General features: G+C 43.3%; 1 protein-coding gene across 1 annotated transcript in view; it reads left to right on the top strand.

Moving 5' to 3' along the window:
• Positions 1-22627, top strand: part of trim46a (tripartite motif containing 46a) — a 44280-nt gene that overhangs the window by 3569 nt on the left and 18084 nt on the right. Inside the window, exons 2-6 of the mRNA XM_060920464.1 lie at positions 10622-10877; positions 11003-11153; positions 14578-14776; positions 18171-18317; positions 22525-22620. Coding sequence (XP_060776447.1) covers positions 10622-10877; positions 11003-11153; positions 14578-14776; positions 18171-18317; positions 22525-22620 — 849 coding nt within the window. The remainder of the gene's footprint in view (positions 1-10621; positions 10878-11002; positions 11154-14577; positions 14777-18170; positions 18318-22524; positions 22621-22627) is intronic.

Raw genomic sequence — 22627 nt, forward strand, 5'->3', positions numbered from 1 at the left:
TTGATTAAGGCTACTCATTTAGGCTAGGTCGTCAATTCAGCTATGGCTACAGTTTAGGCTATGGGAGATTGGGAATCATTTGTAGCCTCAAAAATAATAATAATAATAATTCCATCCAGGGCGGCACAGTGGTGTAGTGGTTAGCACCGTTGCCTCACAGCAAGGAGGTCCGGGTTCGAGCCCCGTGGCCGGCGAGGGCCTTTCTGTGCGGAGTTTGCATGTTCTCCCTGTGTCCGTGTGGGTTTCCTCCGGGTGCTCCGGTTTCCCCCACAGTCCAAAGACATGCAGGTTAGGTTAACTGGTGACTCTAAATTGACCATAGGTGTGAATGTGAGTGTGAATGGTTGTCTGTGTCTATGTGTCAGCCCTGTGATGACCTGGCGACTTGTCCAGGGTGTACCCCGCCTCTCGCCCATAGTCAGCTGGGATAGGCTCCAGCTTGCCTGCGACCCTGTAGAAGGATAAAGCGGCTAGAGATAATGAGATGAGATGAATAATTCCATCCCTGCGATGACCTGGTGACTTGTCCAGAGTGTACCCCACCTCTCGCCCATAGTCAGCTGGGATAGGCTCCAGGTTGCCCGCGACCCTGTAGAACAGGATAAAGCGGCTAGAGATAATGAGATGAGATGAATAATTCCATCCCTGCGATGACCTGGTGACTTGTCCAGAGTGTACCCCACCTCTCACCCATAGTCAGCTGGGATAGGCTCCAGGTTGCCCGCGACCCTGTAGAACAGGATAAAGCGGCTAGAGAAAATGAGATGAGATAATAATTCCATCCCTGCGATGACCTGGTGACTTGTCCAGGGTGTACCCCGCCTCTCACCCATAGTCAGCTGGGATAGGCTCCAGGTTGCCTGCGACCCTGTAGAACAGGATAAGCAGCTACAGATAATGGATGGATAGATGGATAATTCCATCCATCCATTATCCATAACTACTTATCTTGTGCAGGGTCACAGACAAGCTGGAGCCTATCCCAGCTGACTAGGATAGGTGGGGTACACCCTGGACAAGTTGGCAGGTCATCACATGGCTGATACATACAGTAGAGACAAACAACCATTCACACTCACATTCACACCTATGGTCAATTTAGAGCCACCAGTTAGCCTAACTGCATGCTTTTGGACTGTAGGGGAAACCGGAGCACCCAGAGAAAACCTATGCAGACACAGGGAGAACATGTAAACTCCACACAGAAAGGCCTCTGTCAGCCACTGGGCTCAAACCTAGAATCTTCTTGCTGTGAGGTGACAGTGCCAACCACTACATCACCATGCCACCCAATAATAATAATAATAATAATAATAATATGTTACCTTACCTTGAAATTGCTTGGATTGAAGTAAACTGTTTATTTACAGGGTGCTGTGTGTTTTGTATATATTTAAATACATTGTCCATTACTAGTGGCATATATGGTAATTAATTTAATATATTTACTTTCATGGGTCTAAAACATCTATTTCAGCTAGCCTACAATTTAAGAGTCTATAAATCTACAACCCCGATTCCAAAAAAGTTGGGACAAAGTACAAATTGTAAATAAAAACGGAATGCAATGATGTGGAAGTTTCAAAATTCCATATTTTATTCAGAATAGAATATAGATGACATATCAAATGTTTAAACTGAGAAAATTTATCATTTAAAGAGAAAAATTAGGTGATTTTAAATTTCATGACAACAACACATCTCAAAAAAATTGAGACAAGGCCATGTTTACCACTGTGAGACATCCCCTTTTCTCTTTACAACAGTCTGTAAACGTCTGGGGACTGAGGAGACAAGTTGCTCAAGTTTAGGGATAGGAATGTTAACCCATTCTTGTCGAATGTAGGATTCTAGTTGCTCAACTGTCTTAGGTCTTTTTTGTCGTATCTTCCGTTTTATGATGCACCAAGCGTTTTCTATGGGTGAAAGATCTGGACTGCAGGCTGGCCAGTTCAGTACCCGGACCCTTCTTCTACGCAGCCATGATGCTGTAATTGATGCAGTATGTGGTTTGGCATTGTCATGTTGGAAAATGCAAGGTCTTCCCTGAAAGAGACTTCGTCTGGATGGGAGCATATGTTGCTCTAGAACCTGGATATTCCTTTCAGCATTGATGGTGTCTTTCCAGATGTGTAAGCTGCCCATGCCATACGCAGTAATGCAAGCCCATACCATCAGAGATGCAGGCTTCTGAACTGAGCACTGATAACAACTTGGGTCGTCCTTCTCCTCTTTAGTCCGAATGACATGTCGTCCCTGATTTCCATAAAGAACTTCAAATTTTGATCCGTCTGACCACAGAACAGTTTTCCACTTTGCCACAGTCCATTTTGAATGAGCCTTGGCCCAGAGAAGACGTCTGCGCTTCTGGATCATGTTTAGATACGGCTTCTTCTTTGAACTATAGAGATTTAGCTGGCAACGGCGGATGGCACGGTAAATTGTGTTCACAGATAATGTTCTCTGGAAATATTTCTGAGCCCATTTTGTGATTTCCAATACAGAAGCATGCCTGTATGTGATGCAGTGCCGTCTAAGGGCCCGAAGATCACGGGCACCCAGTATGGTTTTCCAGCCTTGACCCTTACGCACAGAGATTCTTCCAGATTCTCTGAATCTTTTGATGATATTGTGCACTGTAGATGATGATATGTTCAAACTCTTTGCAATTTTACACTGTCAAACTCCTTTCTGATATTGCTCCACTATTTGTCGACACAGAATTAGGGGGATTGGTGATCCTCTTCCCATCTTTACTTCTGAGAGCCGCTGCCACTCCAAGATGCTCTTTTTATACCCAGTCATGTTAGGCTACATCCACACGACAACGGCAACGAGATGTTATTTAAAAATATATCGCGTCCAAATGGGCAACAATCAGTAAAATATCAGGTCCATATGGCAACGCAACGCTTGCTGAAAACGATGCAATACACATGCCACACCTCTAGGGGCGCTGTAAGACGGTCCCTTCGGAGACACCAGAACAATAGAAGAAGTTAGGACGCATACGCATAAACTATTATGCGCGAGACTTCATATTAGCCACAAAGTCAGGAAAATCTGTTTGTAAAATTACATTATAATGACCAAATACAATGAAAAGTATTTTTCCAGTCTCACCTGTGAAAGGTAATCCCATGTGATCTCGTTTGGACGGCAAACCTGTTGGTACAGGGCGGCACGGTGGTGTAGTGGTTAGCGCCGTCGCCTCACACCAAGAAGGTCCGGGTTCGAGCCCCGTGGCCGGTGAGGGCCTTTCTGTGCGGAGTTTGCATGTTCTCCCCGTGTCCGCGTGGGTTTCCTCCGGGTGCTCCGGTTTCCCCCACAGTCCAAAGACATGCAGGTTAGGTTAACTGGTGACTCTAAATTGACCGTAGGTGTGAATGTGAGTGTGAATGGTTGTCTGTGTCTATGTGTCAGCCCTGTGATGACCTGGCGACTTGTCCAGGGTGTACCCCGCCTTTCGCCCATAGTCAGCTGGGATAGGCTCCAGCTTGCCTGCGACCCTGTAGAAGGATAAAGCGGCTAGAGATAATGAGATGAGACCTGTTGGTACAGTTAAACGCAGCTAATCTTTATTCTCCGCTTTGACCTCTCCAAAATGGCGGCGAGGATGACATGATTCTACGCGGAAGGCGGCGTCTTTAATGGTCCGGAATAAATTGAATGATACACGTTGATGGATTAATTTGTTGTTTCTCACCTGTGAAAGGTAATCCCATATGATCTCGTTTGGATGGTAAACCTGTTGGTACAGTTAAACGCAGCACATGAATCTTTATTCTCCGCTTTGACCTATCCAATATGGCGACGAGGATGACGTATGATACTACGCGGAAGGCGGTGTCTTTAATGATCCGGAATAAATTGAATGATACACGTTGATGGATTAATTTCTTCTACGCCCTTTTTGAGGAATGTATTGTAGGACTTAAACCCACATCTGAAGAGGTGAGATCGCTCCTTTTTTTTCCCCTATTTTTGCTGGCGGGATTGACTCTGCCCTAAGGGCAGAGTCTCTCTCTCTCTCACTTTGCACCATTACACAATAAATATTCACAGTGAAAATATTTTGTAAGCGCGTTTCATGAACCAAGTTATAGGATTTGTTGACAACTCGCATCGAGTTCGTTACACTTCTACCCGGCGTGAAGCACTCACAGTCATGTGGTTGTGACGTCATCGTAAACAAATCCGTTCTACTCATCCAGACGACTTCACAACGCCAACGTTGCCAGATCTTTCCACTCTGGAACCTGTTCTCAAAAAGATTGCGTTTTGGGCACCCAAAACGCCGGTGCCGTGTGGACGCCAGGCCTAAATGATAAGCAATTGTATCGGAGTCACCTGAGGCTACGTTTACATTCCGTCGAATCAGCGGATCATCAGATTAACGTTCTTAAAACAATTCGCGTTTACACTAAAACCGTTAGCCGTGCACACAGCAACACCAATACACGGATACGCTCGGCTCCGCAGGCATCCTGCGCTCCAAATCACTCCACCCTGAACAGCGAGTGCCCTCTGGAGGGTGCGCACTCTGGCCCTGCGCAGCTCACACAGCGCGCGAGTGAAGTGCACAAGCCACGATTCGGGACTGAGCCGCTGTGTGTGTGATCCCAGCGCATATCACTTCCTGCTTGCAAGTGGAAGGATGGCAAGCCTAAAGACAATCATAACTACACAATGGGCAGTATTTGCATCAGTATTTGCAGTATTTTCATACTTTTATACTCTTTAATGAAAGGTGATACAAGGCGGAAGTCTGCGCCGTTTTTCAGCAGTCGCGTCACATGACCAACGCCAGTGAATCAGGAAGGTGGATGTCACAGTGACGTTGTCCAATGAGGACGCCAGCTAGAGCTCAGCACAGCGTATTCGCGTATCTCAATGTTTACACAGCACCGGACCAGATACGATCTAGATTGAATACGTGGACGCTGGCGGATTCCCGTTTCCCGGCTTTTCCAGGTGGTTTAATGTAAACGGACAGTGCATCCGCGAAGAAAACGAGAGATACGGTCTAATGTAAACGTAGCCTGAATCCGTTGCCGTGTGGACAGGGCCTTAATGACCTATTGCCAATTGACCTAATGAGTTGCAATTTGGTCCTCCGACTGTTCCTTTTTTGTACCTTTAACTTTTCCAGCCTCTTATTGCCCCTGTCCCAACTTTTTTGAGATGTGTTGCTGTCATGAAATTTCAAATGAGTCAATATTTGGCATGAAATTTCAAAATGTCTCACTTTCGACATTTGATATGTTGTCTATGTTCTATTGTGAATACAATATCAGTTTTTGAGATTTGTAAATTATTGCATTCCATTTTTATTTACAATTTGTACTTTGTCCCAACTTTTTTGGAATCGGGGTTGTAAACTATGTACCCATTCCAGAGATTTTCATATTGTCTTTAATTCATGTTAACCTAAAGCAGTTGCAGAATCAGCCTACAGTGCTCTCAGTGAGGAAAATCCCACTTTTTATGCAATAAATGATCGAAATACATGAAAACCAGCAATGCCACCCCCCCATTACAAAGATGAAAACATTAGATGTTTTAATTATATTTTCACCGCTGAACCGAAAATGTCCCCAGTTTTCTTCTCAGAAATCTGGTCACCTTATACTACTAGTACTACTACTAGTACTACTCACTACTACTAGTAATTTCCATTATTGTTACTACTACTACTACTACTACTACTAGTACTAATGAATGAATGAACCCTTTATTGTCACTAGTCACAAGTACCAGCGAAATTGACCATCAACCTGTCCTTACATACACACATACACACAATTGACAGAGGGGGAGTAGACAGGACAGGAAGACAGGGATGAAAAGAAAAAAATACAAAGTAACATGAGGAGAGGGGAGGAGAAAAAAGCAACCCCCACACTATGCTCCTGTGAGGAGTACAGTGTGGGAACATTAAAAAAAACACCTCAGCACATAAGCACAAAATAACACAAGTACACTTTACAACATGAAACTCGGGACTTGAGGGGGGGAGGGGGCGATCGGGGGGGTAAGGGGGGGAGGTAGAGGTAACCCAGCGCAAGCAAGCAGCCGTCCATTCCTGCAGCCATGATGGCACTGGTCGCGCACCCGCTTGTCACACTGGGGGTAAAAGCAGCGACCGCAGGAAGTGGGGGAAGGGATGCGAGAGCATCTCCCTGCAGTGATCTTCAGGGGGAGTTGTTGTCCCAACAACGGCCTTGGCCGAGGCCAGTGCTGTCTGAGGGAGCCGAAAGCAGATAAGATTGGGATTGTTTGGTCTTGGGGCGAGTAGACGCATTCTTTTACACGACTACTCTGTTTGTCCATTCTGGTCTCCGAATCAATCCATTTCCTTTGCAAAGCCGAAAGCTTCTCCATGATGTTGTCCATGTTGCGGTTCAAGTTCTAATAGCCACAGTCTGAGTGCCGACAGCTCTGCCCACTGCTTCAATCATGTCGGGCAGCTTTATGGGGCTTTGGACAGCTGTCACCATTTTCTGATTTCCTCGATAAACCAGGGCAATGCCTAATCCAATCAGCAAAAGACCTGTAATCATGGTTCCGAATAAGTAGATGTCTTCAACTGTGTCAATTTCGTTAAGAGACCAGTTTATCAATTCCATGATTTTTTAGTTTGGAGAGCAGTGCGGAGAGTCTCTCAAAAGTATAGACAGACGAGACAAGACAAGAGGAGAATAAGCAGGGAAGATAAGGGAGAGGAGAAAATGCGACCGCCTTCTGTGAGAGCACAGAGAAGAAGAAACTACTCACTACCACTTGTAATTTTCATTATTGTTACTACTACTAGTACTTCTACTACTATTATTACTACTATTAGTAATACTAGTCTGAGCATCTCCAAAATAGCACATCTTGTGGGTGTTCCCAGTATGCAGTGGCTAGTACCTACCAAAAGTGCTCCAAGGAAGGACAACCGGTTGGTGACAGGGTCACGGGTGTCGAATGCTCATTGATTCGCATGGGGCACAAAGGCGAGGCCACATGGCCCAAATCCTCAGAAGAGCTACTGTAGCACAAACTGCTGAAAAAGTTAATGCTGGCTAAAACAGAAAGGTGTCAGCATTAACTTTTTCAACAGTTTGTGCTACAATAACTCTTTTGTGGGATTGGGCCATATGGGCCAGCCTTCATGTCCCATGCATATCAATGAGCCTTCGACACCCATGACCCTGTTGCTGGTCCACCAGTTGTCCACCAGTGCTCCACACAACATCATTTTCATCCTCTGACCATTCTCATTGGCCACTTTCTTATTGAAAGTGAGTAGGTTGGCCTGACAATCCATTGCTTTCTTCAGAACTAGTGGAAGACATCACTTCAGGTAAAAGTCACTTCACTTTTAATATTGTTCTCCACTGAGGATAAGAGTTGTTAAGATACCTAGTACTCTACTGAGGATGAGAATCACTCAAACTCGATACAGAGTACATGTGGTATAATGGAGCAGCAATCAATCAGAAATCTGGTGAAGGAAGATCCATGTCACTCTGCAAATATCTTGCCATGACCATTGGCAGAAATACTGGATTTAGCTACAGTGTGACATGTTTGAACTCCAGTCCCTAACATACAGTGGTGCTTGAAAGTTTGTGAACCCTTTTGAATTTTCTATATTTCTGCATAAATATGATCTAAAACATCATCAGATTTTCACACACGTCCTAAAAGTAGATAAAGAGAACCCAGTTAAACAAATGAGACAAAAATATTATACTTGGTCATTTATTTACTGAGGACAATGATCCAATATTACATATCTGTGAGTGACAAAAGTATGTGAACCTCTAGGATTAGCAGTTAATTTGAGCCTGAAATTAGAGTCAGGTATTTTCAATCAATGGGATGACAATCAGGAGTGAGTGGGCACCCTGTTTCATTTAAAGAACAAGGATCTATCAAAGTCTGATCTTCACAACACATGTTTGTGGAAGTGTATCATGACATGAACAGAGGAGATTTCTGAGGACCTCAGAAAATGCATTGTTGATGCTCATCAGGCTGGAAAAGGTTACAAAACCATCTCTAAAGAGTTTGGACTCCACCAATCCACAGTCAGACAGATTGTGTACAAATGGAGGAAATTCAAGACCATTGTTGCCCACCCCAGGAGTGGTCGACCAACAAAGATCACTCCAAGAGCAAGGCATTTAATAGTCGGTGAGGTCACAAAGGACCCCAGGGTAACTTCTAAGCAACTGAAGGCCTCTCTCACATTGGCTAATGTTCATGAGTCCACCATCGGGAGAACACTGAACAACAATGGTGTGCATGGCAGAGTTGCAAGGAGAAAGCCACTGCTCTCCAAAAAGAACATTGCTGCTTGTCTGCAGTTTCCTAAAGATCATGTGGACAAACCAGAAAGCTATTGGAAAAATGTTTTGTGGACAGATGAGACCAATATAGAAGTTTTTGGTTTAAATGAGAAGCATTATGTTTGGAGAAAGGAAAACACTGCATTTCAGCATAAGAACCTTATCCCATCTGTGAAACATGATGGTGACAGTATCATTGTTTGGGCCTGTTTTGCTGCATCTGGGCCAGGACGGCTTGCCATCATTGATGGAACAATGACTTCTGAATTATATCAGCGAATTCTGAAGGAAAATGTCAGGACATCTGTCCATGAACTGAAACTCAAGAGAATAATGACCTTAAGCACACAAATCGTTCTCCCAAAGAATGGTTAAAGAAGAATAAAGTTACTGTTTTGGAATGGCCAAGTCAAAGTCCTGACCTTAATCCAATCGAAATGTTGTGGAAGGACCTGAAGCAAGCAGTTCATGTGAGGAAACTCACCAACATCCCAGAGTTGAAGCTGTTCTGTATGGAGGAATGGGCTAAAATTCCTCCAAGCCGGTGTGCAGGACTGATCAACAGTTACCGGAAACATTTAGTTGCAGTTATTGCTGCACAAGGGGGTCACGCCAGATACTGAAAGCAAAGGTTCACATACTTTTGCCACTCACAGATATGTAATATTGGATCATTTTCCTCAATAAATAAATTACCAAGTATCATTTTTTTTCTCATTTGTGTAACTGGGTTCTCTTTATCTACTTTTAGTACTTGTGTGAAAATCTGATGATGTTTTAGGTCATATTTATGCAGAAATACAGACAATTCTAAAGGGTTCACAAACTTTCAAGCACCACTGTAGATATGACTCATCTGTCTGTAGTGATGACCAACAAAAAAGTGGTGAGAATTGAAAGAAAGATAGGGGTTCATGCCAGTCTTTTGTACCATACTGATAAAATTTTCACTTGTACACATAATTTAAAGAGTGTCCCTTGCTGTTAAAACAGATCTGCCCTTGATCTGTTACAAAAATCATACATCTGTATATTTGGCCAATCCTGGCCCAAAGTGTTTTCTCTGGCCTGGTTGTGAACCACAGTGCATAGTGGGTTGTCTGTCTGTTCGCAAACAGATCATCTTATTTAATCATTATATCGATTAAATTGTTCTATAGACATTGCTTCGCCTGAATTATGGCCAGTCTTGGCTACTCATTTCATGAATGCATCCAGAACTGAGATTTGTCTTTCATCAAGAAGGCATGCAACTTCATTCTGCTGATCTGTCTGAGCTTTGGTTCATCACCTACCTACTTTGTGAACATCCTGAGTGTCAGAGCTACCTCAAAGCATTACTTCATGCCTCTGATATGAAAATAGAAAAAGTTTCACAGAAATTAGAAAGTGGAAATGTTTGTTCACAGCTCACATTATATTTCATACACATAGCACATTGACAGTTGTTTTAAGAAGGCATCTTAGATCCAGAATGGAGCAGATTTTGAGTGGAGCAGTGGACTGATTCTGGCTCCCTTTTTAATATTTTACAATCAAAACATCTCAAAACAAACTCTGGCTTTCAGTCATGCTCATGTAACATTTCTATTCCTGTTTCTTTTGTTGCAAATCCCAGTGATACACTGCACTTCAGTGCTGTATCTCCTGTTGCTGAGAATGCCTCCTGTAGTATCTCTGTAGCCACTGTGTCTGCAGTCTCTGTCTGCTGTGTCAACACTGCTACATGCTGACATAAACAACAGGCCATGTGTCTGTTCTAACAATACAAATAACCTATGGCAAGAAAAGTAATGTGAAAGCCTAGAATTGCCATCACCCCCACACTCATTTGATGGTACAGATAACAAAATTAGACATATACCAAGAAACAATGGATTAAAGCACTATATTTGATGTTTTTGATTCCTCATTTTCAACCGCTTGGTGAGATGAGAAAGGAAAAGAAGACAAACATGATGTAAAAGCATTGTTTTATAGGCTTCCTGCATGGGGTGGTGGGGTCATGAGGTAAAAACTTTTTGGTTTCTATTCGGCAATGAAACATGCTCACAGGAAAACTTCACAAGATCCAAAGGAAACTGACCTGTCAGAGTGGAACATAAGAAAGTGGAACTTAAAAGCATGAAATTAAAAAAAAAAAGTCACAGAAAATCCACTTTAAAAAGTCAGTATTTTTAGTCATCCTAATACATTGGTGATAGTATTAAATAAATAACCAAGAGTACTTTCTCTCTCTCTCTCTGTCGCTCTCTCTCTCTCTCTCTCTCTCTCTCTCTCAGTCCAATATGAAGAGTATGGAGCGGGAGCTCCGCTGTCCGGTGTGTGAGGAAATGGTGAAGCAGCCGATTGTGTTGCCGTGCCTGCACAGTGTGTGTGTGTTGTGTGCGGCAGAAGTATTGGTGCAGAGAGGTTACCCTCCTCCTGAACTCCCACCAGAGCCCAACACCCCCACGTCAAGCCCCAGCACCCGCTCACCACGACACACTCGCCGACCACCACCCAAAACTGAGCGCCTCGAGCGCGTGCTCAAAACAGGTGTGTGTACAACTTCAGTTCCACTGAAATTACATCAGTTTTTGATGTGACATAATAATGTGTGAAATGAGATCACTGAATGACTTCACCACTGCCTCAGTACTCTCTCTCTCTCCCCCTCTTAGTATGTGGCACCTATCCAGGCCGGAGACGGAAAGACACGATTCTTCTGAACATGTTGTTTCCGTGTCCGACTTGTTGCCGGGATGTAGAGCTGGGAGAGCGAGGCCTTGCTGACTGCCTACGCAATCTCACACTGGAGCGTATCATTGAAAGGTCAGTAAGATGCATAGAGATAAACATCTAACAGGGATCTATTACAGTGGTGCTTGAAAGTTTGTGAACTTTTTAGAATTTTCTATATTTCTGCATACATATGACCTAAAACTTCATCAGATTTTCAAACAAGTCCTAAAAGTAGATAAAGTGAACCCAGTTAAACAAATGAGACAAAAATATTATACTTGGTCATTTATTTATTGAGGAAAATGATCCAATATTACATATCTGTGAGTGGCAAAAGTATGTGAACCTTTGCTTTCAGTATCTGGTGTGACCCCCTTGTGCAGCAATAACTGCAACTAAACATTTCCAGTAACTGTTGATCAGTCCTGCACACTGGCTTGGAGGAATTTTAGCCCATTCCTCCTTACACAACAGCTTCAACTCTGGGATGTTGGTCGGTTTCCTCACATGAACTGCTCGCTTCAGGTTCTTCCTCAACATTTCGATTGGATTAAGGTCAGGACTTTGACTTGGCCATTCCAAAACATTAACTTTATTCTTCTTTAACCATTCTTTGGTAGAACAACTTGTGTGCTTAGGGTCATTGTCTTGCTGCATGACCCACCTTCTCTTGAGAGTCAGTTCATGGACAAATGTCCTGATATTTTCCTTTAGAATTCGCTGGTATAATTTAGAATTTTTTATTCCATCAATGATGGCAAGCCGTCCTGGCCCAGATGCAGCAAAACAGGCCCAAACCATGATACTACCATCACCATGTTTTGCAGATGGGATAAGGTTCTTATACTGAAATGCAGTGTTTTCCTTTCTCCAAACATAACGCTTCTCATTTAAACTAAAAATTTCTGTTTTGGTCTCATCCATCCACAAAACATATTTCCAATAGCCTTTTGGCATGTCCACGTGATCTTTAGCAAACTGCAGACGAGCAGCAATGTTCTTTTTGGAGAGCAGTGGCTTTCTCCTTGCAACCCTGCCATGCACACCATTGTTGTTCAGTGTTCTCTTGATGGTGGACTCATGAACATTAACATTAGCCAATGTGAGAGAGGCCTTCAGTTGCTTAGAAGTTGCTCTGGGGTCCTTTGTGACCTCGCTGACTATTACACGCCTTGCTCTTGGATTGATCTTTGTTGGCCAACCACTCCTGGGGAGGGTCTTGAATTTCCTCCATTTGTACACAATCTGTCTGACTGTAGATTGGTGGAGTCCAAACTCTTTTAAAGATGGTTTTTGTAACCTTTTCCAGCCTGATGAGCATCAACAATGCTTTTTCTGAGGTCCTCAGAAATCTCCTTTGTTCGTGCCATGATTCACTTCCACAAACATGTGTTGTGAAGATCAGACTTTGATAGATCCCTGTTCTTTAAATAAAACAGGGTGCCCACTCATACCTGATTGTCATCCCGTTGATTGAAAACACCTGACTTTAATTTCACTTTCAAATTACCTGCTAATCCTACAGGTTCACATACTTTTGCCACTCACAGATATGTAATTTTCCTCAATAAATGACCAAGTATAATATTTTTGTCTCATTTGTTTAACTGGGTTCTCTTTATCTACTTTTAGGATTTGTGTGAAAATCTGATGTTTTAGGTCATATTTATGCAGAAATATAGAAAATTCTAAAGGGTTCACAAAATTTCAAGCACCACTGTATATTGCCGGTATATTGCTACTACAAAGCCAGTATACAGTGTTACCTGAATATCCCATTAATCAGTGCAAATGTGGTTTAATTTAACAACATGACGTCCATCCTTGTTATTAAACAGCTTACAATATAGCATTTGATCCAGCACCTGCTGTTATTTTGTATTGTATTATTTATATCATGCACCAAAACTTAATGGAAATGAATGTGGCCACATGATACTAAATTGTTAGCATGAAATCCAAGAGTTCAGGATGTAGGCTATACAATTACACTTTTAATTTTCAGTTGTCAAATTAACATAATAATGTCAATGTTTTCATGCCCTTTGGTACTGAGGACCACATTCAGGAAAGGAATATTTTTTCTTGTTCAAAAAGAACACACACACATACATGATTATTTCCTGAATGCATTCAATGTCTTAGGTGTTAATAACACTGTGCTGAACATTTCCCCAAAGCACATTCATTCCACATTAAGGTCTTACCAGATATACAACTATTTCTCGGCAGGGTGCTATTTCTCTTTTTTAATATCATAACATTCTTCAAGGAGCAAAGTGCTACAAACCGGATTTAGTAACAGCAAAGATGGTGAGTGTTAAAAAAAAAAAAAGGATTGATGCAGAATGAGAAAAATGTTCTCAGACAGACGAGGATGCTTTGCTCGCTTTTTCCTGGCAACAGCAGATAGAAGGTCTGAGTAGCCCTCCATTCTTTATACTGACAAATGTGCTTGTCTTGAGATGGGCCAAAAAAGGTTCCTACTGAAGGAAGATCACAGACGCACTTCATTAAAGATAAGCAAAATGAAAGAAAGAAAGAAAGAAAGAAAGAAAGAAAGAAAGAAAGAAAGAAAGAAAGAAAGACGTTTAGTAGTGTGCTGATGTGGTGTTTTGTGCAGCTTTGATACACTGAGCTGTTGCAGTGTGTGAAGATCTGCTGAGGTCATTCATTTGCTACACACTCTCAGATGTTTGCACATGCACACACAGACGCCTGTACTTAGCCATCATTTCAACTTTTTTTGCTTTTAAACGTAAAAGGAATAAAAAACATATTTTACTGTCATATATATATATATGTTATTTACCAGCTGGGAAGTTCGTATCGTGAAATGCCGTGACCGATATCACTGAGGTCACGGTATTTCACGATACGGACCGACCTTAAGCTGGTAAATAATATATTAATTTTTTTCTTTCCCAAATTCTAACAGCAAATGAGAGCGCCCGAAAGGGAAAACCGAGCCGAGGCGAGCCGCCATTTTGAATCCTCATTCACGGCTGTAATGCAAATTGCTTCCTCCTTGGTATACAAGTGCACTTCCATGGCAGGAAAAAAACTACATTTTGCCGCCTATGTAGTCCTCTATTCATACAAAATTGAGTCATTCAGGATTCAGCCATGTTTTTGCTCAGTGTTAGCAACAGTTACAGGTTTTTAGCTTTCTCCTGAAATGAAATTTCTTTTATTTCATCTTCCTCAGGGTACTAAAACTCGCTCTTGCTGTGAAGACTGTCGTTAACGCTATCCATGATGTAAAATTAATGCTATTCTCCTGAGAAATGCGAAAATAAATGTTGACAAAAATTGCTACGATGTTTGTTGTTGTTGTGAATGAGCGAGTCACCAGAGGTCCATAACTGGGGTCCATGACCCACTCGCCAGCCAATCAGAGCACAGGATTTGATGGAAACTGGACCGCGAAAAAAATGTATTATTATTAATTGGATATGAATAACTTCTATAATGATTCTGTAGTTTCTAATTGTGTGTATATGTGTGTGTATAGGTACAGACAGACAGTGATTCTAGGCAGCATGGCAGTGATGTGTCAGTTCTGCAAGCCCCCTCAAGCACTGGAAGCCACTAAAGGCTGCGCTGACTGCCGGGCTAATTTCTGTAACGAGTGTTTTAAGTTGTACCACCCCTGGGGTACTCCACGTGCCCAACATGAGCACATTCTGCCAACACACAGTTTCAGACCCAAGGTAAGCCCAGAAGGGTAAGGAGACTTCTAGCAGTATGTGGTCCACATCAATGGCTTTGTCTCAAATGTTTTTAATGTGTATGTGTGATTAATACATACATTTTACACAGGGAAAAGTAAATGATTATATGTAGACTTAGGTTATGTAGCTGCTCATATGGATTTGTCTGGGCTTGTCAGTCCTTGAAGACAAAGGTTTTCATTAGTGTCTATATGGAATCAATTTTGTGCCAAAATGCTCATACAATACTTTTGAAATATCAAACAAAAACGACAAATCAAAATACAAAAAAGTCAATTTTTTTAGACTGGCAAACAAATTATTCATGTAATCGTGCAAAATATCAGTCTATTACTCTTCAGAAACCTTTTATTTTTGTTCCCCGTCTTTCTCAGTTTTGTTTGACGTAATTTATTTTGGTTGCGGTTCCAGCTTTCTTGTTTGTGCTCCCTGACTTTTTGCTTGCAGTTTTGGCACAAACTTCACGTGTGGGTGGGCTGTCCAGGAATGCATTCCCATTGGGTAACTTGTGTTTGACTTACAGCTACGCTCAGCGATTCCCCCGGAGGCTGTTGCGGCCATTTCCTACTCGGATTTTGGCGGACTGTTTGACGAGTGACCGAGCCATTGACGGTAAACAAGGATCGAGTGGACTTCAGTGGCGACTATGATATTGAATTAATTCAACAAAGTGTAAGTACGGGACAAACGTGTTGTATGTGTTGCAGTAGTACACATTATGCAGGCGTGTTTAACGTTAGCAAGACAGCTATTATATTGGGTAGTGGAGCTAAGTCTAACATTTGACTTGCCACGAAACACCTGCATAATGTGTACTACTGCAACACATACAACACATTTGTCCCGTACTTACACTTTAGCCCTATTCCCACGGGATTAGTATTACCTGTGAACCTCTGGCGATTTGTAATAATTGCAGAGAATGTCTGAGATGTTAGTCCCGTGCGAATGCGCCATGTCTGTAATTTGTAAAGTAATAATTCCGCCGCAAATTACCTACTATATTTTGTCAAACACAGACGTCCAGTGACAATACTAGTCCCGTGCGAATACGCATGTCCGTGTTTGTTATTGTAATTGCGCGCGTTTTATATCTTTTCCGGGTACTGTGAGTAGGCTAATGGAGGCTACGGTTGAAATTTTCATGAGTACTGTTTTAGGGGCAAGTGGTAGTCGTGCCCCATACCACACTACATGGAATCCGCTTCCCAAAAACAGCAAGAAATCCAAGAGGAGAGCTCGAAGATTTTTTACCTGGATGACTTGTGTGGCTGCTTTCAGTAAGGAACATTTTTAATATTTCATAGCTATAGCCAGGCCATATCCTCCATGGACTAGGGATGGCGAAAACTAAAAAAAATCTTGACCGACCACCGAGCCTCATTAGCCGGTTAAAGTCGGTTAACCTATGAGTTTAAACAGGGATGCAAACGGCGCGCCTTTTTCACGGCTCATGCAGATCCGATTTTTTTGGGGGGGGCGTTGGAGTGTCTGAATAATTTCATCAGAGTAAATTCTGTATTAAAATTACTACATAAGCAAATGTCGTTACAGTCCATGAAAAAGCCGTGAAAAAGTCGGCATCTGCGCCTTTAGTTTGTGTGGAGAGATATGATCTGCAATAACATGCATTGTTGGCTACAGACCGAAACATACTTTCAGAATGCACTGGCCAAGGCAGGACTAAACTCGATGTGCCTTCTAATAATAATAATAAAAAAAAAAACAGAATAGTAATTTGTAAGCTAAAAAGCCTGTGTCTACACTTTTTTCTTTCGCTGAGTGGCAGCGGGAGGGCGGGACATGACTGAATGGGTGTTTCTGATTTGTCAGCTGTCTTTAACTGTGGCGGGAGGGCGGGACATGACTGAATGGGTGTTTCTGATTTGTCAGCTGTCTTTAACTGGGGCGGGAGGGCGGGACATGACTGAATGGGTGTTTCTGAAGTACAGGATGTTACAACATATCCGGTCGTGATGTCTGTAATTGAGTAAATTACGGATTTTGCTTATCCCGTGCGAATGCAAGGGATTTAACACAGAGGTTGGGTGGGAATTTACAAATTACTATAGGTTCACAGGTAATACTAATCCCGTGCGAATAGTGCTTTTGTTGAATTAATTCAATATCATAGTCGCCACTGAAGTCCACTTGATCCTTGTTTACCGTCAATGGATCGGTCACTCGTCAAACAATCCGCCAAAATCCGAATAGGAAATGGCCGCAACAGCCTCCGGGGGAATGGCTGAGCGTAGCTGTCAGTCAAACACAAGTTACCCAATGGGAATGCATTCCTGGACAGCCCACCCACATGTGAAGTTTGTGCCAAAACTGCAAGCAAAAAGTCAAGGAGCGCAAACGAGAAAGCTGGAATCGTAACCAAAATAAATTACGTCAAATAAAACTGACAAAGACGCGGAACAAAAATAAAAGGTTTCTGAAGAGTAATAGACTGATATTTTGCACGATTACACAAATAATTTGTTTGCCAGTCTAAAAAAATTGACTTTTTAAATTTTTTTTTTAAATTTTGATTTATCGTTTTTGTTTGATATTTCAAAAGTATTGTATGAACATTTTGGCACAAAATTGATTCCATATGTCTAGACCATCCCTTTAAATACAAGCAGTTGCCTTTAAGCCTGAGAAAAATATCAGGAGATACAGTGGCACGTTTCAAGTATTTACATGTACAATATGGAATGAAATTCTTCCTTGCATGTTCTCCTGCAGCAGTATTATACCAATCGACAGATATAATGAATATTTTAAAATACAGTATCAAGCTGCATTACTATTTAGGGTGGCATGGTGGTGTAGTAGTTAGCACTGTCGCCTCACAGCAAGAAGGTTCTGGGTTCGAGCCCAGCGGCCGACGGGGGCCTTTCTGTGTGGCATTTGCATGTTCTCCCCGTGTCTGCGTGGGATTCCTCCGGGTGCTCCGGTTTCCCCCACAGTTCAAAGACATGCAGTTAGGTTAACATAGGACGGCCTTGGGCTGAAGTGCCCAAGAGTGGCAGCGCGTACGTATGCAGTGGCTTTGCTCTCCTGTGATGAACTAAATTTCGTTGTACATTTGTGCAGTGACAATAAAGGCATTCTATTCTATTCTATTCTATTCTATTCTATTCTATTCTATTCTATTCTATTAAAATCAAGAGATGTTCAGGATTATTAAAATATCATTACATGAATGAAGGGTTTGGGGTTTTTTTACATTCAAGAAGTCTTATAATAAATGTCAGACAGTGCAGAAATGCAATACAATTCAAACAAGTATCCATATCACGATTATATTTTTATTACTATAAGAACAGATGTAAATAGATGGCATGATGTTTAAATATTTCTCCTGTACCACTCTGTCTTTCAGATGCTGGTGTGTGTTGAGCACGAACAGGAGCGGATGCAGTTTTACTGCCGCTCATGTCAGCGTCTGTTGTGCGCGCTCTGTAAGCTACGTCGTGTTCACAATGGGCATAAGGTCATGCCCATTGCACACGCCTACCAGACTTTGAAGGTAGTCCCTTAAAAAAATATACATTCCAGTGTTTTATAAAGCAGTACCTATCATCTGGACACTCAGTGGACACTTTAATAGGAACACCTCTACCCCTGCTTATTCGTGCAATTAGCAATCAGGCTCTGCACATGTTCTGTTAATGTCAATACAGGTTCTGTTAATATTCACATCAGACATCAGAAAGGGGAAAAATTTGTTCTCGGTGTCTTTGATCAGTTTACACAGAATGGTGTGAAAAACAAAAAAAAATATCCAGTGAGCAGTAGTTCTGCAGGTGGAAATGCTTTGTTGTTGATAGATGTCAGTGGAACATAACCAGGTTCAAACTGATTCCTGGATGACAGGAAGTAGAACAAAATTTGGTCTTCTACCACTGTAGCCTGCCCACGTCAAGCTCTCATCATCCTGTACATTCTGAGATGCTTTTCTGTTTACAACCACGGTTGTATTTGAGTTACTATAGCCTTCCTGTCAGCTTCAACCACTCTGGTCTTCCCCCCTGCTGAACTGCCACTCGCTGGATGTGTTTTCCTTTATACACCATTATGTGTAAACTCAAGAGACAGTTGTGCTTGGAAATCCCAGGAGATCAGCCATGTTTGATGAAACACTCAAACTCAAGCCCTTCTGGCACCAACAACCATGCCATGATCAACCTTACTGAGATCATGTTGTTTTTCCCTCATTATGATGTTTGATGTGTTCATGGTAACAATGTGTAAGGTATTAGTAAAGTCAGTGAGTGAATTCTTGTTTTATTGTTTACCATGATGATACTAATCTTTACAGTGACACACCAAAAGTAAACTGAAAACAAAACTGCATTAGTGCCAAAACTACAAAATTGACTAGGCTGCTATATTGGTTTGGCTTGTTTGTAGAAAGTACAGTATGAACCTGGAGTAGAAAGTACAGTATGTACCAGGAGATACAGTGTCTTCTATGGTTATTGGCACGCCTTGTAAAGATTAGTTAAAAAAAAAGGATTAGACAAAATTCCACCTTTATCCTGGTCAGCATGTCACCTGAAACACCGCTCTTATTTATTATTAGTGGACTTTTTCGAAGAAAACTAAGGTGTTTGTACAATTCATTATGACATTGAACTGCATTATGCTGAATAAGTCACATCACATTTGTCAGGTACGAGTAAGGTGGATGTAAGTGCAGAAGTGTAAGTTTAATGATAAAGTACAAACACACACAAAGGCAACCAGTCCAAATCGACAGGCAAAATCCAAAACGTGAAACAAGCAAAGGGTTGGGCGAGGCGCAAATAGGATATCAGAGGCAAAGTGAGAAAGGGAATGAGAAACAGGCACAGGAATCAGGAAACAGGAAATCAGAAACATGGGTAGAAAGGCTCGTTAATGCGTACTGACATATCGTAATACTTCGCAAAGATCATGCATCAGCACAGTCCGTAAATAGGTGCACATAGCTCCTTAATTGAGTTCAGGTGCGCGTCGTTAATGGTGCGCGTGCTAGAGTCCGCTCGATTCACGCGCAGCCCGAGGTACGCCTTCAGGTGCACTCACCACAGCGCGCAGGACTGACAGAACTGCCCCCCCAAAGAGCTCCCTCCAGGAGTGAAAATCCATCATTCTTGGCTCTGGTGGGGGTTTGGGCTCAGGCTCAGGACAAGACTTGGACTCCTGACTAGGAGTGGGCTTGAGCTTGGGACTTGACTTGGGCTCTGGGCTGGAAGCATGTTCAGACTCTGGACTTGACTTGGACCCTGGACTTGGCTCGGATCCAGGACTTACAGTGGACTCAAGTTCCAGGCTGGATTCGGGCTCTGGAGATGACTTGAGCTTTGGGCTGGACTCTGGCTCCAGCTCAGGAGATGACTCAGGCTTGAGGTCTGGGTCTGGTTCAGACTCAGGGCTGGTTGTGTGCTCGAGCTCAGGGCTGGACTCTGGCTCAAGCTCAGGAGATGACTCAGGCTGTGGTTCTGGAACTGGCTTGGACACAAGGCTGGAAGTGAGCTCAAGCTCTGGACTTGACTTGGGCTTTGGACTGGACTCGAGCTCTGGGGATGACTTGGGCTCAAGGCAGGAAGCAAGCTTTGACTCGGGCTCCAGGCTGTACTCAGGCTCAAGTAGAGGACTCAAGCTCTGGGGATGACTCAAGTTCTGGGCTGGACTTTCTGGAACTTACTTGGACTCAGAACTTGGCTCTAGTTCAAACTCAGGATGTGACTTGGACGCAGGACTTGGCTCGAACTCAGGACTTGGCTCTAGTTCGAACTCAGGACGTAACATGGACTCAGAACTTGGCTCTAGTTCAAACTCTGGACTGGACTCAGGCTTGGGCTCAAGATCTGTCAGCACATTCTTTTGGTCCTGGTTAGGACCTGGCGGCGGGACGACGATGACGTCTTCATACCTGGGTGGTGGAGGAACGACGCCTTCATAGCCAGCCGGCGGGACGACACCTTCATAGTTGGGCGGAGGAGGAATGACGATGCCTTCATAGCCAGCTGAGGCAGAGGTCACTCCATTGTCCTCTAAAACAGGTTCTGGAACAGGCTCAGGTTCTGGAACAGGCTCAGGTTCTGACACCGGCCTTGACTCTGCCATAGGCACTGGAGCTGGCACAGGCATCGACTCTGGCATTGGCTCTGATGCTCTAGCTGACATGGGCACTGGCTCTGGAGTAGACACTGGCACAGGCTGGCACTGGTGCTGACTCTGGTGCTGGCACTGGTTCTGGAGCAGACACTGGCGCTGACTCTGGCACTGGTTCTGGAGCTGACACTGGCTCTGACTCTGGCTCTGACGCTGGAGCTGGCACCGGCTCTGACACTGGCACCGGAGCTGGCTCTGATGTTGACTCAGATTCTGGCTCTGACACTGGAGCTGGCACTGGCTCTGACACTGGCACTGGAGCTGTCTCTGGTTCAGGCATGGGTTCTGATGCAGACTCTGGTTCAGGCATTGATTCAGGTGCTGGCTGTGGCTGAGAAACCAGCTCTGGAAGGACAGCCTCTTGGAGGGGCTCAGTAACAACAGCCTCCTCTGCTGTCTCTACATCAGCCACTGGAGGGAGCTTTGGAGCGACAGCCTCCTCCACTGCATCAGCCACTGGAGGGAGCTCTGGAGCGACGGCCTCCTCCACTGCGTCAGTCACTGGAGGGAGCTCTGGAGCGACAGCCTCCTCTGCTGCTGCTGCATTGGCCATTGGAGTGATCGTCCCACCCAAAAAAATTTTCATGGGATTCCTCCTTTTACAAAGATTCAAAAATAAACTGGAGCATGGCTAAGAACGTCTGTGAACTCCGAAGGCATTGGTGCTTAACTTGGATCAGGTAATCCACCCATCTGTGTGCTCATCCAGCAATAAATGTGAGGATAAAGCTTACCCAGATGGGTTCTGGTGGCTTGGGTTCTTAGAGGTCCTCAGAGAAGAAATCACACTGCATGATGAATCCCATAGGGTGATATATTCTGTAAGTAGGTTGCCGGGGGACTCCAGTCAGACTTCAGCCAGAAATACGAGGCGAGGGGCTGAGACAGAGACACCCAGAAGTGGTGTGGAATAGTGTACTGGAAAACTTCTGCTACATCCATTGTAGGCAAAGTATTCTGTCAGGTACAAAGTAGGCAGATGTACGTAAGTGCAGAAGTGTAAGTTTAATGATAAAGTACAAATACACACAAAGGCAACCAGTCCAAATCAACAGGCAAAATCCAAAACGTGAAACAAGCAAAGGGTCAGGCGAGGTGCAAACAGGATATCAGGGGCAAAGTGAGAACGGGAACGAAAAACAGGCACAGGAATCAGGAAACAGGAAATCAGAAACACGGGTAGAAAGGCTCGGTAATGCGTACTGACGTATCGTAATAGTTTGCAAAAATCGTGCATCAGCACAGTCCTTAAATAGGTGCACATAGCTCCTTAATTGAGTTCAGGTGCACGTCCTTAACGGTGCGCGTGCCCGGAGTCTGCTTGACGTGTGCGCAGCCCGGGGCGCACCTTCAAGTGCACGCACCACAGCACGCAGGACTGACAACATTGAAGCAATTATGAATCAAGTGATATTGAATCACTAGCTGCTAACTATAGAGATGTGCATTATATCATCTCAGAAGGACATGCATACAGTACATGCACCCTTAGTAAATATGTGACCAAAGACATTTGTGAAAGCACTGTCATAGTGTTTATTGTGCTTGAGTGACTCCATGTTGTGATTTAACAGGATAAAATTATGAAGCAGATGAACTACATTCTGTCTCATCAAGAGAGAGTGCAGGCCCAAATCACTCAAGTGGAGAGTGCCATCGCTCAGACAGAGGTAAATC

This window comes from Neoarius graeffei, chromosome 5 (genome assembly GCF_027579695.1).
Source record: "Neoarius graeffei isolate fNeoGra1 chromosome 5, fNeoGra1.pri, whole genome shotgun sequence".
NCBI classification, from domain to species: domain Eukaryota; kingdom Metazoa; phylum Chordata; class Actinopteri; order Siluriformes; family Ariidae; genus Neoarius; species Neoarius graeffei.